This window comes from Genypterus blacodes, unplaced genomic scaffold (assembly GCF_046128005.1).
Source record: "Genypterus blacodes isolate CSIRO-AG114 ecotype Tasmania unplaced genomic scaffold, CSIRO-AGI_Gbla_v1 ptg000055l_1, whole genome shotgun sequence".
NCBI classification, from domain to species: domain Eukaryota; kingdom Metazoa; phylum Chordata; class Actinopteri; order Ophidiiformes; family Ophidiidae; genus Genypterus; species Genypterus blacodes.
In genome coordinates this window covers 4,506,511-4,519,992 of record NW_027466867.1, presented here as the reverse complement: position 1 = coordinate 4,519,992, position 13,482 = coordinate 4,506,511, and the positions used below count along the sequence as shown (strand labels likewise).

At 42.4% G+C, this 13,482-nt stretch overlaps 1 protein-coding gene and 1 long non-coding RNA gene across 2 annotated transcripts; one reads left to right on the top strand and one right to left on the bottom strand.

The window, feature by feature from the left end:
* Positions 1 to 28: 28 nt before the first annotated feature.
* Positions 29 to 2,806, bottom strand: psmc5 (proteasome 26S subunit, ATPase 5). Its single transcript, XM_076151897.1, has 12 exons — positions 2,736 to 2,806; positions 2,304 to 2,375; positions 2,153 to 2,222; positions 1,892 to 1,989; positions 1,746 to 1,802; positions 1,432 to 1,662; positions 1,206 to 1,332; positions 899 to 1,089; positions 693 to 791; positions 496 to 606; positions 283 to 369; positions 29 to 189 (listed from the first exon to the last, which is right to left on the bottom strand). The coding sequence occupies exons 1-12, from the start codon at positions 2,763 to 2,765 to the stop codon at positions 136 to 138; spliced, it is 1,227 nt and encodes a 408-aa protein (XP_076008012.1). The 5' UTR covers positions 2,766 to 2,806; the 3' UTR covers positions 29 to 135.
* A 2,184-nt stretch (positions 2,807 to 4,990) lies between these two features.
* LOC143001996 (uncharacterized) lies at positions 4,991 to 10,212 on the top strand. The gene is made up of 3 exons (XR_012963745.1): positions 4,991 to 5,079; positions 5,425 to 5,508; positions 9,614 to 10,212. It is a non-coding gene; the product is annotated as an uncharacterized LOC143001996 (long non-coding RNA).
* The last annotated feature ends 3,270 nt before the right edge of the window (positions 10,213 to 13,482 follow it).

Below are 13,482 nucleotides of genomic sequence, written 5' to 3'. Positions count from 1 at the left end.
CAGAGAAACCTCCCAAGCATCACATTGATTGAGGGAAAACCATTTATTTTAGAACGACTTCTGTAACAATTACAAACCAGACCATAAAGAAAAGGAAAAATATACATATGTGGCTGCATGAATACCAAAGGCTCTTTACTTCCACAGCTTCTTGATTGACATGTTCTTCTCGCTGTCTTTCTGCATCACCTGGTGGAAAGAACACATGGGGTCAGACGGAGTGCTGAGGAGCTAAAGGAGTTTCACGTGTTTATATACACGCTGATCATTAGAGGCACTAACCTTTGCCACGGCCATCTCAAAGTCCTCCTGGGTGACGTGAACTCTCCTTTCTCTGAGAGCGTACATCCCTGCCTCTGTGCAGACACCCTAACAACAACAACAACAACACACACACATACAAGGCGTCAGAAAGGGGATCCAGTGGCCGTTCCCTTCATTTACTACCTGACATCACTACATTACTGGGGTAATTGGAAAGAGCCTGAATCTCACCTTAACCTCGGCGCCTGAGGCTCCAGGCATCAGCTCAGCAATCTTCCTCAGATTAATGCCACGTGTCAGGTTCATCTTCCTAGAGTGGATCTTCAGGATGTCCAGACGAGCCTAGCAGTGCAAAAACACAAGCTGCTCAAAGCTGAACGCAATAAATAAGTGTGTGTGAGAGAGAGATTAAGGGAGAAAGTACCGACCTCTTCATTGGGAGGAGGAAACTCAATCTTCCTGTCAATCCTGCCTGGTCTCAGCAGAGCCGAGTCCAGGATGTCAATACGGTTGGTGGCCATGATGACCTTGGAAGGAAAGGGTTACTCATGGGTCAGACAGACTACAAAAAAAGTATTCAATGCACCGTTGATCTCGTTGTTGTGATCACAGTTGAAGCACGTCTGTGTGATACCTTGATGTTCTTCGTGGCCTCAAAGCCGTCCAGCTGATTGAGCAGCTCCAACATCGTCCTCTGCACCTCACTGTCGCCTCCTGATCCGCCCTCCAAGCGTGACGAGCCGATTGAGTCAATTTCATCCATGAAGATGATGGAAGGAGCGTGTTCCCTTGCCATGACGAAGAGCTCTCGCACCATACGGGCGCCTGGAGCCAGAACGGAAGGAAGTAAGGTTATATGACATCATTGCATTTGCATTAAGTACTTACTTTACAACTTCTTCATAAACTAAATCTCAAGGTGAAGCCTAGATGTTGCTCACCCTCTCCAATGAACTTCTGCACCAGCTCAGAGCCAGACACCCTGATGAAGGTGCAGTCAGTGTGGTGGGCTACAGCTCGGGCCAGCAGGGTCTTCCCTGTACCCGGGGGACCGTACAGCAGGACCCCCTAGGACAATGAAGTGTGGACATGAGAACCAGAGCAGCACTGACAGCTGGAAACAAACGCACTGCTAATGTAAACGCTCTCCTTCAGAGCTCCACCCACCTTTGGCTGTGCGATGCCCAAAGCCTCAAACAGCTCTGGATGCTTGACAGGCAGTTCAATCACTTCCTTGATCTCTTTGATCTGCTTATCCAGGCCACCAATCATCTCGTAGGTGGAATCTGGCACCTTCTCCACCATCATCAGGGACACCAGAGGGTCCACCTTGTTGGGCAGGATCTTGTGCAGGGTGTAGCTGTCATTACGCAGAGCCACGCGACAGTTTGGGGTCACCTGGATCACAAGCAACAAGGAAAACATTTAAACCCCTGTCTCTGCATACATTTCCCTCATGGGGCTGCTCATTTACTACTTACATCATTAATGTCAATGTTCTTGTCCACATCAACAACAAATTTGCCCTCTGGATGCACCTGAAAGAGAAATAACATTCATATTAAAATGCCCTTTTCCTATATTAAGCGTGTTGAAGAGACTTGAGGCAGATTCTCTCCAGGCTTACCTTCACCAGCACCTTCTTCTTGTCCATGACCCTCACCACCTCTCCCACATAGGAGCCCTGCTCCTGTAGCAGCTGCAGCTCCTCACGCAGGAGACGCACTGTGATGGGACACACTGGTGAGTACGGCCCATTACGACACACAACTTACAATAACTAAACTGACTAATCAATTGGTGTGACTGTGGTTACAGTTTGATCTTAAATGTAAATCGGTTGTCCCCTGAGAATGAAGTGATACGGTGAGATAGCTATGACGTCTACCTTTAGCGTTGAGTTCATTCCTCTGTGCTTGCAGGCGTCTGAGATTCTGACTCTTTTCATTCACGGTCAGCTGTAGAGCAAAATGGTTTCAGTTAGACAGACAAGAAACAAAGAAGTCAGATAAAGATTGATAAGAGAAATGTGTTTTTACCTGTAACTCTTCTATTTTCGACAAGTAATACTGCCGCAGACCGGAGCCTCCTTTACTCTCCCCCACCTCCATCTGGGAAGAAACTATGCATTAAGCTTTTCTCCCCCAAAAACATTTAACAGAACAAGAAGATTGCTACATATGTAACGTTATTGATCATACAGAGTAGCGACCATTCCGTGTGTGAACGGTGATCGCACTGTAGCGCCGCTCCTCTCCGAGCTAACGGCTAACTAGCTACAATGAGACAGCAAACCGGCAACATACATGAGTAGACGTTCATTGTTTGGACGAATCGTTTCGAAGTGTACCGCCGAGTCAGACAACCGTTCACCCCAGGAGTCACTTCATACGATATCCAACTCGAAGTGTGTCGAATACGAATACAAATGTACCGATAAATACAGGGAAAAGCTGAAAAAAAACACTTACATGGTCCATTCCGTCCACCTCCATCTTCATTTTGCTGACTTCCGTTTCACAGAGAAACTTCCGGCACGCTCTTCTTCGTGGAGATATTTGAGGTTTCAAACCGCATTATCGCCACCCAGCTCCAAATTCTTATCTCAACTATTTGTTTATGTTAATTATACAATAATTATATACTACTTGGATTTAATCTTACTGGTAATTTATTTAAAATTTGTTCAATAAGTAAGTATATAAATGAAGACTTTTTGAGATTTGAACACGTAGTTGAGATCCAAACAAGACATTACCATATACACTAAGTCGATTGAAATAATAATATCCTTATAAAGTCATATAAGAAGCCGTTTTGGGAAATCTGACCAAAAATTTAATTTGCCCCAAACTTACAGAATATGATCCGTGTGGCCTGTAGGTGCTGCGTTTGAAAATGTTAGAGCTCTAGCTCTTAAATTGACCAAGATATGGGCTTTTTAAAAAAACAAACCATTTGGTCCGTGGTTACACTGACATTTTGTGAGAATTTGAGTAAAAAGTGAACCTCCTGAGAGCTGCACTGGATTTATTTTGCATGCATTTATAATTGATCCTTGCTGTTTAAGTTTTATGGAACCAAAGTGATATTTAGACCACTAATGGCTGTGGAAAATGTCCAGAACAGGTTGAAGTTAAACCCAATGGTGTATAAGGTGTAGGGTGGGAAAAGTATAATGTCCATATATGAGGACACAAGGTCTTAGGAGGTTAAAATGTCCCCCAACTTGCAGCAACGTATCCTAATGCCATCTAGATGATGTGTTTGAAATTCTACCTCTTTCCTAGTTAAGAGCAGCAAAATGATTGTATCCTCATTAATTCAGACTTTAAGCACTTCTTTTCACTTTTTTATTCATAAATTCTCTTTGGTCGATCTCGGTGATCAGTCTCACTCTGGCCTGACTTCAGCTTGGGTGTGGCAGTGGCTCAATCCTTTGGGACGCGGCTTGGGAACCGGCACAGCGCTGGTTCAAGACCAAGTCAAACGTCAGTCCCTTAGGGGATGTAACTCTGCCACCTGGAGAGTTGACAGCTTTGAGCAATGCCCAGGCACCAGTACCCCCTCTATGTGCGTGTGCGTTAAGGAGGGGGTGCACGCGTGCTTGAGGGGGTGCATTTAGATATCCTAACACCATGCTTCAGTAAAAGCCCTGCTGGTTTTGTTGTTCTGTTTCATAACCCCTTTATCACAGTGCTCTGAGAACAACCTGTGCCATCCGGAATTGAACTGGGGAACCGGGACCATAATAGTCGTCGGTATTGCACTAACCATGCATTAATGCCACTGTAAAGGTGAGTTCGAGTCCCCTGTGTGGACCAAGTTAGTAGACTGGTAGCTGGTGAGTTGCCAGTTTGCCTCCAGAGCACTGCTGAGGTGCACATGAGCAAGGCACCGAACCCCCAACTGCTCCATGGGCACCGAAAAATGGCTGCCCCATAATTGAAAGGCTAGAGCTAGAGCCCAACCATTGAAAATAATCCTTGTGCCCTGTAGACGCTCTGTTTTTAAATTTCAGAGCTCTAGCTCTTAAATTCACCAAGATATAGGCTTTTTAAAAAACAGGGAGAGGAGGTACACACAGACTCAAAGCTGATTGAAAGAGTACAAGTAATAGGTTTTATTGGTATTAATTGATCATTAGTTTTTATGTGTTAGTATGACATAATTTAATATTCCCCTCTCCCTTTGTACCAAGTTTGTGTCGTGAAACTACTCCTGGCTCAGTTCGCACTTGGCTCATAGTGTCGAGTTGTCTTTTATTGAGGCTTTAGTTCCCCCTTGTGGCCATTCTGTAAACCGCAAACAACAGACAAAGAATGATGTGCTGTCAATTTTAAGGCAGATCATCTTTCAGATTTTCAACATCTGCTTCACCTAATTTGAACCTTAAAATGCCACGCTCACATGCTGGTGCACCGCCTGTACACAGTGTTTCAAAATGAAAACGTGGTTCAAAATGAAAAAAGAGGTATTCAGTTAAGACCATTTGTAATAAACGCTATATTTAAAGTCTTGCTTTTCACGTTTGCAATCCTATGAAGGTAACTTTTCATTCAATTTAATAAGTCAACACAGCTTTTGAATCTGTTGTGTACATAAACGATTTCACTTGTTATGTTGTACAAGAAATGCTGAAAGAGTGTATCTTTGTTTGAATGAATTAAACATTTTGCTTCAATGTTCATTGTTGAACGTTTCATCCCTTGCTTGCTTTCCCCCGGGTAGCCACTGGGTGGCACCAATTGATGACTTTAAAATCATCAAAAGCAACAGCAAAGAACACAACAACATAGATAAAGACATCAACTGGTGAGTGTATCATCACAGTTGTGAGTGTCTCTTTTATGCAATTACAAAAGGTTGTGAGTTCGAGGCCTGACCTCTCCCAAATCTCCAGGAAGACCAGCTGGAGCTCTAGAAATCTTTTAATACAACCACGTGTCTCCTGCATGTCAGAGTTTGCAATAGTCTATCCTGCTTGAACCTCTTCAACTGTCAACTGAGTGTCCTCCAGTAAGTTCAGGGAGACAAACTAGATCACCTCAATGCACCTTCCTCCCTGCACCTCCACATACATTGATGTACACTACGTGTTTTACTTTTAAGAACCATATTTCAGCCTGTTTATTGAATTGAGTTCGTGTTGGTTCAAAGGCGATTCCTGGTTTCACCGGTTGGGGCGCTGTCGCCATTTGAGACCAGGAGAGCAGCAGGTGAAGTAAGCGAAGGAGTGAAACGGTATGTTATTGTTGTCGTCTCGTTATTTCTCTGTTATCAGGTCGGCATTGTGCTTATAAGTACAGATATGTGCTCACAACATGCAGCGCCATGTTCACTACACGATGCCACTGCATTTGAGTCAGAAGAACAGTTAAAAAGTCTGTTTGCGTGTTTAAAGTTCTAATGAACTCTCCCCACTTAGGTAGCTCGGTGCTAACGTTGGCTAGCAGTGTACGTAATGTGTGCGTGTGTGTGTGTTGTATTAACTGTTTCACCAACAGATTTCTGGACGTTGTGTTTGCATTTATCAAACATTGTGTGAAGTCTTTTCAGGTCAACTCATCACTCGATTCCAAGTCCAGTCTAAGAAGTCCAAACCACTGGGAATAGTTCAGATTTAGGCCCGTGTGTGCTTCTGGCACAGAATCTATCGACCCTCTATTCAGATTTCATTGACGTTGAATGATGTGTGGCTAAGAAATAATAATTATTCTTAATAATAATAATCAATATTGTCAATCTTGATTCTTCAATGTATATATAGTTATTATGATATCGATTTTAACCACGTCAACTTTGAAGTTTGATGTGTATATGTCCCCCTCTTGTGGTTAAAATAGAATACTGCACTCAGCAGCTCTTCAGAAAACAGATAAAAAGAAACAAGTTGCTGATCACAAGTTGAGGATGTGTTTATTCGGAAACTTTAATGTAAATAATCTGTATTTATTCTGACTTGAGTAGCTGGACTGTAGTAGTGCACAGCAGGCCCTTGTAGCCAGTAGAGCCAGTAGACACAGAGTCTGTCCAGTTGTACCAGACGCTCATGCTTCTGATTCATGACTTTGTGAAAGTCTGGCATAACTGCTGCTTCAGGTCCTTGTAGGCAGTAGACTATTCTGAGACTCTTTAGATTCTCCAGCCTAAAACGACCAGCTGTGTGTCTACAACACACGTAACGTAACGTAACGTAACAGCAGGCCACCAGAGCACAGCTGAGCTGAGTTGCTGGGTGTAGAACTTCAAACTCTAAGCTGAGGTCGAACCTCCTCCCTGGCTGAGTTGTGGCGCAGTGATCTTGGTTTCACTCCTGTTTATGGGAGGAGCCTAATGTAAGAGCAGTCAGGATGTCTTGGTTTTAAGTCGAATCCTGCTTTCGCCACTAGGGGGCGGTGTCTCCATGTGAGAGCAGGTAATCAGCAGGTGAAACCAGCGAACGAGAGAAGCCGTGTGGTTGTTTTGTCGCTACCAGGTCGGTGTTGTGTTTATAGTTCATATATGTGCTTGATGTGCTACAAGATGTTACTGCACTCTACAAACAACAGGCAGGAAGTCAGGTGTTTACGTTCCTGCTGAAAGGTGAGAGCCGTTTAGCCTTCGTGGCGACGCACCGGTATTGAGCCATTACGGTGTGTGTGTGCCTGTTAAATCCATGCTACGGAGGGGTACAGTAGTGTGTGTATGCAGTAGTGACTGTTTGTTGTGTGAATGTTTTTATACGTGTGTATGTGTGCCTGTGTAAGTGTGTCTGTGCGTGCATGTGTGTGTGTGTGTGTATGCGTGTGCTGTTCTAAATGTTTGCTGTATTTCTCAAGCTGTGGTGTTTGGATGCTGCGTTTGAAAATTTTAGAGCTCTAGCTCTTTAACTGACCAAGATACGGGCTTTTTAAAAACAAATGATTTGGTCCATGGTTACACTGTCGCTCTGGAAAACTGGACCAAAAACGAAATTTTCCCCAAACTTACGGAAGATGATCCTCGTGTCCTGTAGAAGCTGCGTTTGAAAATAAGGTAAAGTATTTGTTATTATATATATTATATTACACTTAGACTAACTACTTTACTTTAATCTTACTGCTAATTTATTTGAAATATGTTCAATAAGTAAATATATAAATGACTTTTTGAGATGTGAACACATATCGACTTATACGCTAAGTCGATTGAATAACTAAAAATATCCTGTTTAAGTCATTTAGGAAAATGGGACCAAACTTTTTTTTTTTTTTTTTTTTGTGATGTCAGCACCAAATCAAAGAGACAAAAGAAAAATTGAGCCTTCTAAGGTTGGGTGGGCGGTGGCTCATTGATAAGGCACGCGTCTGGGAACCAGGCACACGCTCCGGTGCTGGTTCGCCTCCAACCTCGGTCCCTCACTCTCCAGCTGGTAGCTGGAGAGTTGCCTGTTACCCTCCGGTCCAGAGCCTGTTACCTTCCGGTCCCCGCGCCCACCTAGGCACGGAATCTACTGCATTCAGTCAGTCTGTCAGAGAGAGTGACAGACACATAGCGAGAGACTGATAGTCATAGTAGAACACGTCACGTAGATTTAGGGACACACAGTGTGTCGCTCGGGCTGCGTGGCAGGCACAGTTCTTGTGTCTGGCACCAGAACGAGTGATGCACTGTGATAGAACATATAGGAACACATAGGCACTGACACACAGACAGGCAGGCAGGGTGCGGAAGAGGAGGTGCTTTTAAATAAACTCACTAAGTGTTTCACTGAGAAAGATAGATAGCAGAAAAAACTGAAAAATTTTTTTTTTTCTTTAGCTCAGAGGGTTAAGCTGATGGTTGGTGATCATAAGGTTGGGAGTTCAAGTCCCAGTTACAGGAAGGTAACTGGCTCTGGACCGGAGGGTAACATGCAACTCTCCAGCTACCAGCTGGAGTGTGAGGGACCGAGGTTGGAGGCGAACCAGCACCGGAGCGTGTGCCTGGTTCCCAGACGCGTGCCTTATCAATGAGCCACCGCCCACCCAAGCGTAGAAGCCTCAATTTTTCTTTTGTCTCTTTGATTTGGAGCTGACATCACAAAAAAAAAAAAAAAAAAGTTTGGTCCCATTTTCCTAAATTACTTCATATATGACTTTAACAGGATATTTTTAGTTATTCAATCGACTTAGCATATATGGTAATGTCTTGTTTGGATCTCAACTACGTGTTCACATCTCAAAAAGTCATTTATATATTTACTTATTGAACATATTTCAAATAAATTAGTAGTAAGATTAAAGTAAAAATTTAGTTTTTGGTCCAGTTTTCCAGAGCGACAGTGTAACCATGGACCAAATCGTTTGTTTTTAAAAAGCCCGTATCTTGGTCAGTTCAAGAGCTAGAGCTCTAAAATTTTCAAACGCAGCATCCAAATACCACAGCTTGAGAAATACAGCAATCATTTAAAACAGCACACGCATACACGCACACACATGCACACATACACACACACTTCTGTACCCTCCGTAGCATGGATTTAACACGCACACACCGTAATGGCTCAATACCGGTGCGTCGCCACGAAGGCTAAACGGCTCTGACCTTTCAGCAGGAACATAAACACCTGACTTCCTGCCTGTTGTTTGTAGAGTGCAGTAACATCTTGTAGCACATCAAGCACATATATGAACTATAAACACAACACCGACCTGGTAGCGACACAACAACCACACGGCTTTCTCTCGTTCGCTGGTTTCACCTGCTGATTACCTGCTCTCACATGGAGACACCGCCCCCTAGTGGCGAAAACAGGATTCGACTTAAAACCAAGATTCGACTTAAAACCAAGACATCCTGACTTCTCTACATTAGGCTCCTCCCATATACAGGAGTGAAACCAAGATCACTGCGCCACAACTCAGCCAAGGAGGACGTTCGACCTCAGTTTAGAGTTTGAAGTTCTACTTTATCAAAAAACATTAGCAGTACTCTCTCTCTCTCTCTACACCAGGAAAAGGAGCCATCTTGTGGTGATTTGTGAGAATACACACGCTTGTTTCAAATTAACAAATGATTTATTCAATCACAACTTTACATTATATGCGTCCATTTTAAAGCCAGTTTACGTGAACATTTAAATATAATAATAAACGGGAATCCAATGTGTACTCGCAACTTTATCAGCAAAAAAGTCAAAAAGTGTTTATTCCCAGTATTTGAATTTATTCAATACATTGTGGTGTTCAAAAACTGACCACTGAGATGAATCTTTTGTGCCACAAAGCATAACATGTGTGGACTCAAATGTAAAAAACAAATAACAGGTAACATATATAATAATAAAAAAATGCTTTTTTGAAAAGCATAAATAACCTTTGATGTTAACAACATCTGCCCCCCGCAGGGCATGCAGCGCACACCCCAAGGAGCAGAGACCTCAGCAGCGCCACACCAGCCGTCTTGCTGAAGATGAAGGAGAAGGCAGAAGGTGCTTATAAGCACAGCACCGACCTGATAACAGGGAAATAACAAGACAACAATCACATGGGGTTCTCTCGTTCGCTTGTTTCACCTGCTGATTTCCTGGTCTGAAATGGCGACAACGCCCCCGACTGGCGAAAGCAGGAATCGACTTTGAACCAATATGAATTTAATGAATAGGCTGAAATGTGTTTTTTAAACATAAAACAAGTATTTCAAATCACAAAATGCCAATGCAATTCTAGTTTGTAGCTCACTAGTTATCTGTGATCTCACACATTTATACACACACTCTGCCCATCTCATATCTGCTTCTTGACTCATTCATCTTGCCTGTAATTGTAATGATTAAATCAATGTATGTGGAGGATCAGGAAGGAAGGTGCTGTGAGGCAATCATGTTTGTCTCCCTGACCTTACTGGAGGACACTCAGCTGGAGGCATCCAGGTTCAAGAGGTTCAAGCATGGATGGACTACTGACAACAACTCCAGGTGGTCTAACTGGAGATTTGGGAGATATGCCCAGGGACTACGGTTAAAGGTCAAGTTCTCCCAAAAGACACAGATTGAAAATACTTTAATGTAGTAATGTAAACCGCGGGATCATCACTTGATGTAATCATGAGATCAGCGACTACATTATACCTCTGTACTCTTACTGTTCAAAAGTCCAACCAAAGGACTACACGCCTTTCTCCTGTTCAATCAATACACAAGCCCACTGTTGCAAACTCCGTAAGGAAAGTCGCTATAAGCTGTCCCAAAAGTCGCCAAATGACACACTCACCTAATTTGCACAATTGGAGGGTTGGGTGTACTTGTAATGGACACTGGAGGAGAGAAGGTGGACAGTAACTGGCACTGTAACTGCTGGAACGATACGTCAGACTCTCCAAAACACCAGAAGTCGCTAGTCGCTTTTGTCTAAAAGAAAAAGAGTCGCAAAGTGGATTTAGAAAGCCGCCAGATTTAGCGAGAAAGTCGCTAAAGTGGCAACACTGCTCAACACTGCTGAGCAGTGTTGCCACTGTTTGTCTGTTTACAATTTCGGGACGTATGGAACGTGCACCCGTGTAAGATTCCGTCGGGAACACCGTCAGAGACTATGGTTCCTACCTGGTCACAGCAGATCCTCATTTTAGCCAGAAGTGACATCACTGTTTTCGTTTTTAAAATAAAAATGGTAGTGCTCCTCTCTCGTAAAGATTTAACATACGTATTTAATATACAGCGGTGTCAGGTTTTACAGACATTAGGGGTCAGTTGCACTTATGATATTGAACACCAGGGGGAGAGCTTGTGTGTTATCTCATCGCTCTCGTATATCACGACACAGTAACAGCTAACCTCAGAATTTATAGATTACCATTATTTGACAGATCCTTATTTAAGAAGCTCAGGATGACTCACTGGCAAAAAATGACTGTCAATGATTGTATGTAATGTATGTCAATCACGATGCCAGAATGCAGGATAGTGCAAGTGTGATAGTACAGAATGCACAGCATGCGCAGAAACACACATTTGTGTCAGCTAAAACATCTAAAACAAACTGTGTAACCATGGACCAAATCGTTTGTTTTTATAAAAAGCCCATATCTTGGTGAATTTAAGATCTAGATCTGATTAATAATAATAATTGCTTATTCCCCCATTTTCAACAGCAAAATAAATCTGAATAGAGGGTCGATGATATATGACGTAATTATTTTGGAAAGGCAATACTTTAATTTACTGCAGTGATCAATACATTAAATTAAAGATCGTTTAAGAACTCACCCATGTTATCTGCTGTTCCTTCCTCACCACATGGCGAAGTAGCTGGTGTGGATGAGGGTTGATTGATAAATTCTGTGCCAAACACACACACACCTAAATAGAATCCACTTGGAGTCTAGTGATGAATTGACTTGAAAATGCCAACAAATCATCCAGAAATTTGTTCTTTAAACAAATGTTGTACTAGCCAACATTAGCACCAAGCAACTCGAATGGCGAGAGTTCATTAGAACTATAACTTCTTCTTACTACACGGTATATTGACTACAGGGGCCAAAATGAAAAAGCTTGTCTTCTCAAGTTCAACCACCAGAGGGCGCACAAATGCAAGTTCTACACGGTATAATGACAACTCGGTCTAAAATGAAAAAGGTTGTCTTCTCAAGTTTAACCACCGGGAGGCGCACAATGCAAGGTCAATACAGTTTATTGACCCAAAGACTTAGGACTGTTTTTTAGGTTGTGGTATGTAACCCTACCAGTTTTTCACAAATTTTCAGTGCGAAAGCAGGGTATTGAACCCACAACCTTAAAACAGAATAGAATAGAATAGAATGGCATTTATTGTCATTGTACATGATAATACAACGAAATGCATTTGTGCTGTGCCTAAATCTTTGAACAGTGATAAATAAACAGCAATAAACTATAAATAAACAACTACAAATAAATAATAAACAATAATAAATAAACAACACACAGTTCCATTCATACATTAAAACATAAGTGGTCCTAATAGCTCAATTTGTCTCACATGATATCACATGACATCATATATGACATCACGACATCACGACATCCCACATGACATCATGACATTCCATATGACACCATGACATCACAACATCACATGACATCACATGATATCATAGCTCAAGATGCCCAATACGTCCAAGATGCCCAATATGTCCTAATATGTTCCAATATTGCAATTGACTTTTGGGGTACTAACTTGTCTAATGTTTGATCTTGTTGAGTTCACTTATGGCCCTTACAAAGAAGCTGTTCTTCAGTCTGGTGGTGCGCGTGTTCAGTGATCTGTATCGCCTTCCAGAGGGTAACAGACAGAACAGGGAGTTACAAGGGTGGGATGCATCTTTCAGGACGGTGTTGGCCCTGCGGAGACAACAAGCCTTAAAAATGTCCTCCAGAGAGGGCAGGGGAAGTCCAATTATTTTTCCTGCTGTTTCAACAGTCCTTTTGAGTTTTTGGCAATCAGCGAATGTAAGTCCCCAGGAACTTGAAGCAGCGAACGAAAGTCTTTAATCCACATACAGAGGGAGCAATCCAGGGGGATGCTGATAGAGTGGCAAAAGAAACTGTGAGCAGAGACAAGGTTTGAAAGAAGGATAAACTAAATTCATTCCTCCTTAGCTTAAAGAGTAGAGCTGATAGTTGGTGATCACAAGGTTGTGAGTTCAAGTCCCAACATTCACACATCAAAAAGAGACAAAGTCACACATGCAGACTTTTCACAGAAAGAGGAGCCAAACTCCAGAATCTCCAGGCAGCTCTCTTCCTCTCTAAATATACAAAAATATACGTTAGAAAACAAGTATAAAATTAGCATACATGAATACAACAGACGTGCAGCCAACAGAAGACAGACACTCATATAGAGATGTATTAATATATACTTTAATGTAGTATGAGTATGTACATTCAAAGCCAATACTGGTGACCCCAACATTTTATCCTTCAATGTGTCCAACGACCACATTTGATCACAAAAGCTGATAGTAAACACAATGTGACCTGAGCTTTCAGCCAGTCTGTCCTTCAGCACGATGTCATACTGTACATACGGAATGAAGTATAATTAAAGGGATGCATCCAAACGTTCAATGTCTGTCCAGATTATGAGTCTGCATGCCCGACGCTGCTAAAATGTACGTTAACTTCAGAGACAAGTGTGTGTGTGTGTGTGACAGATGACAGCTCTAAATACAGACAAACTGCACCCCTTTAATACTACTGGAAGTTAACTGGCAGTGTGATTTGGGTCATCTCTT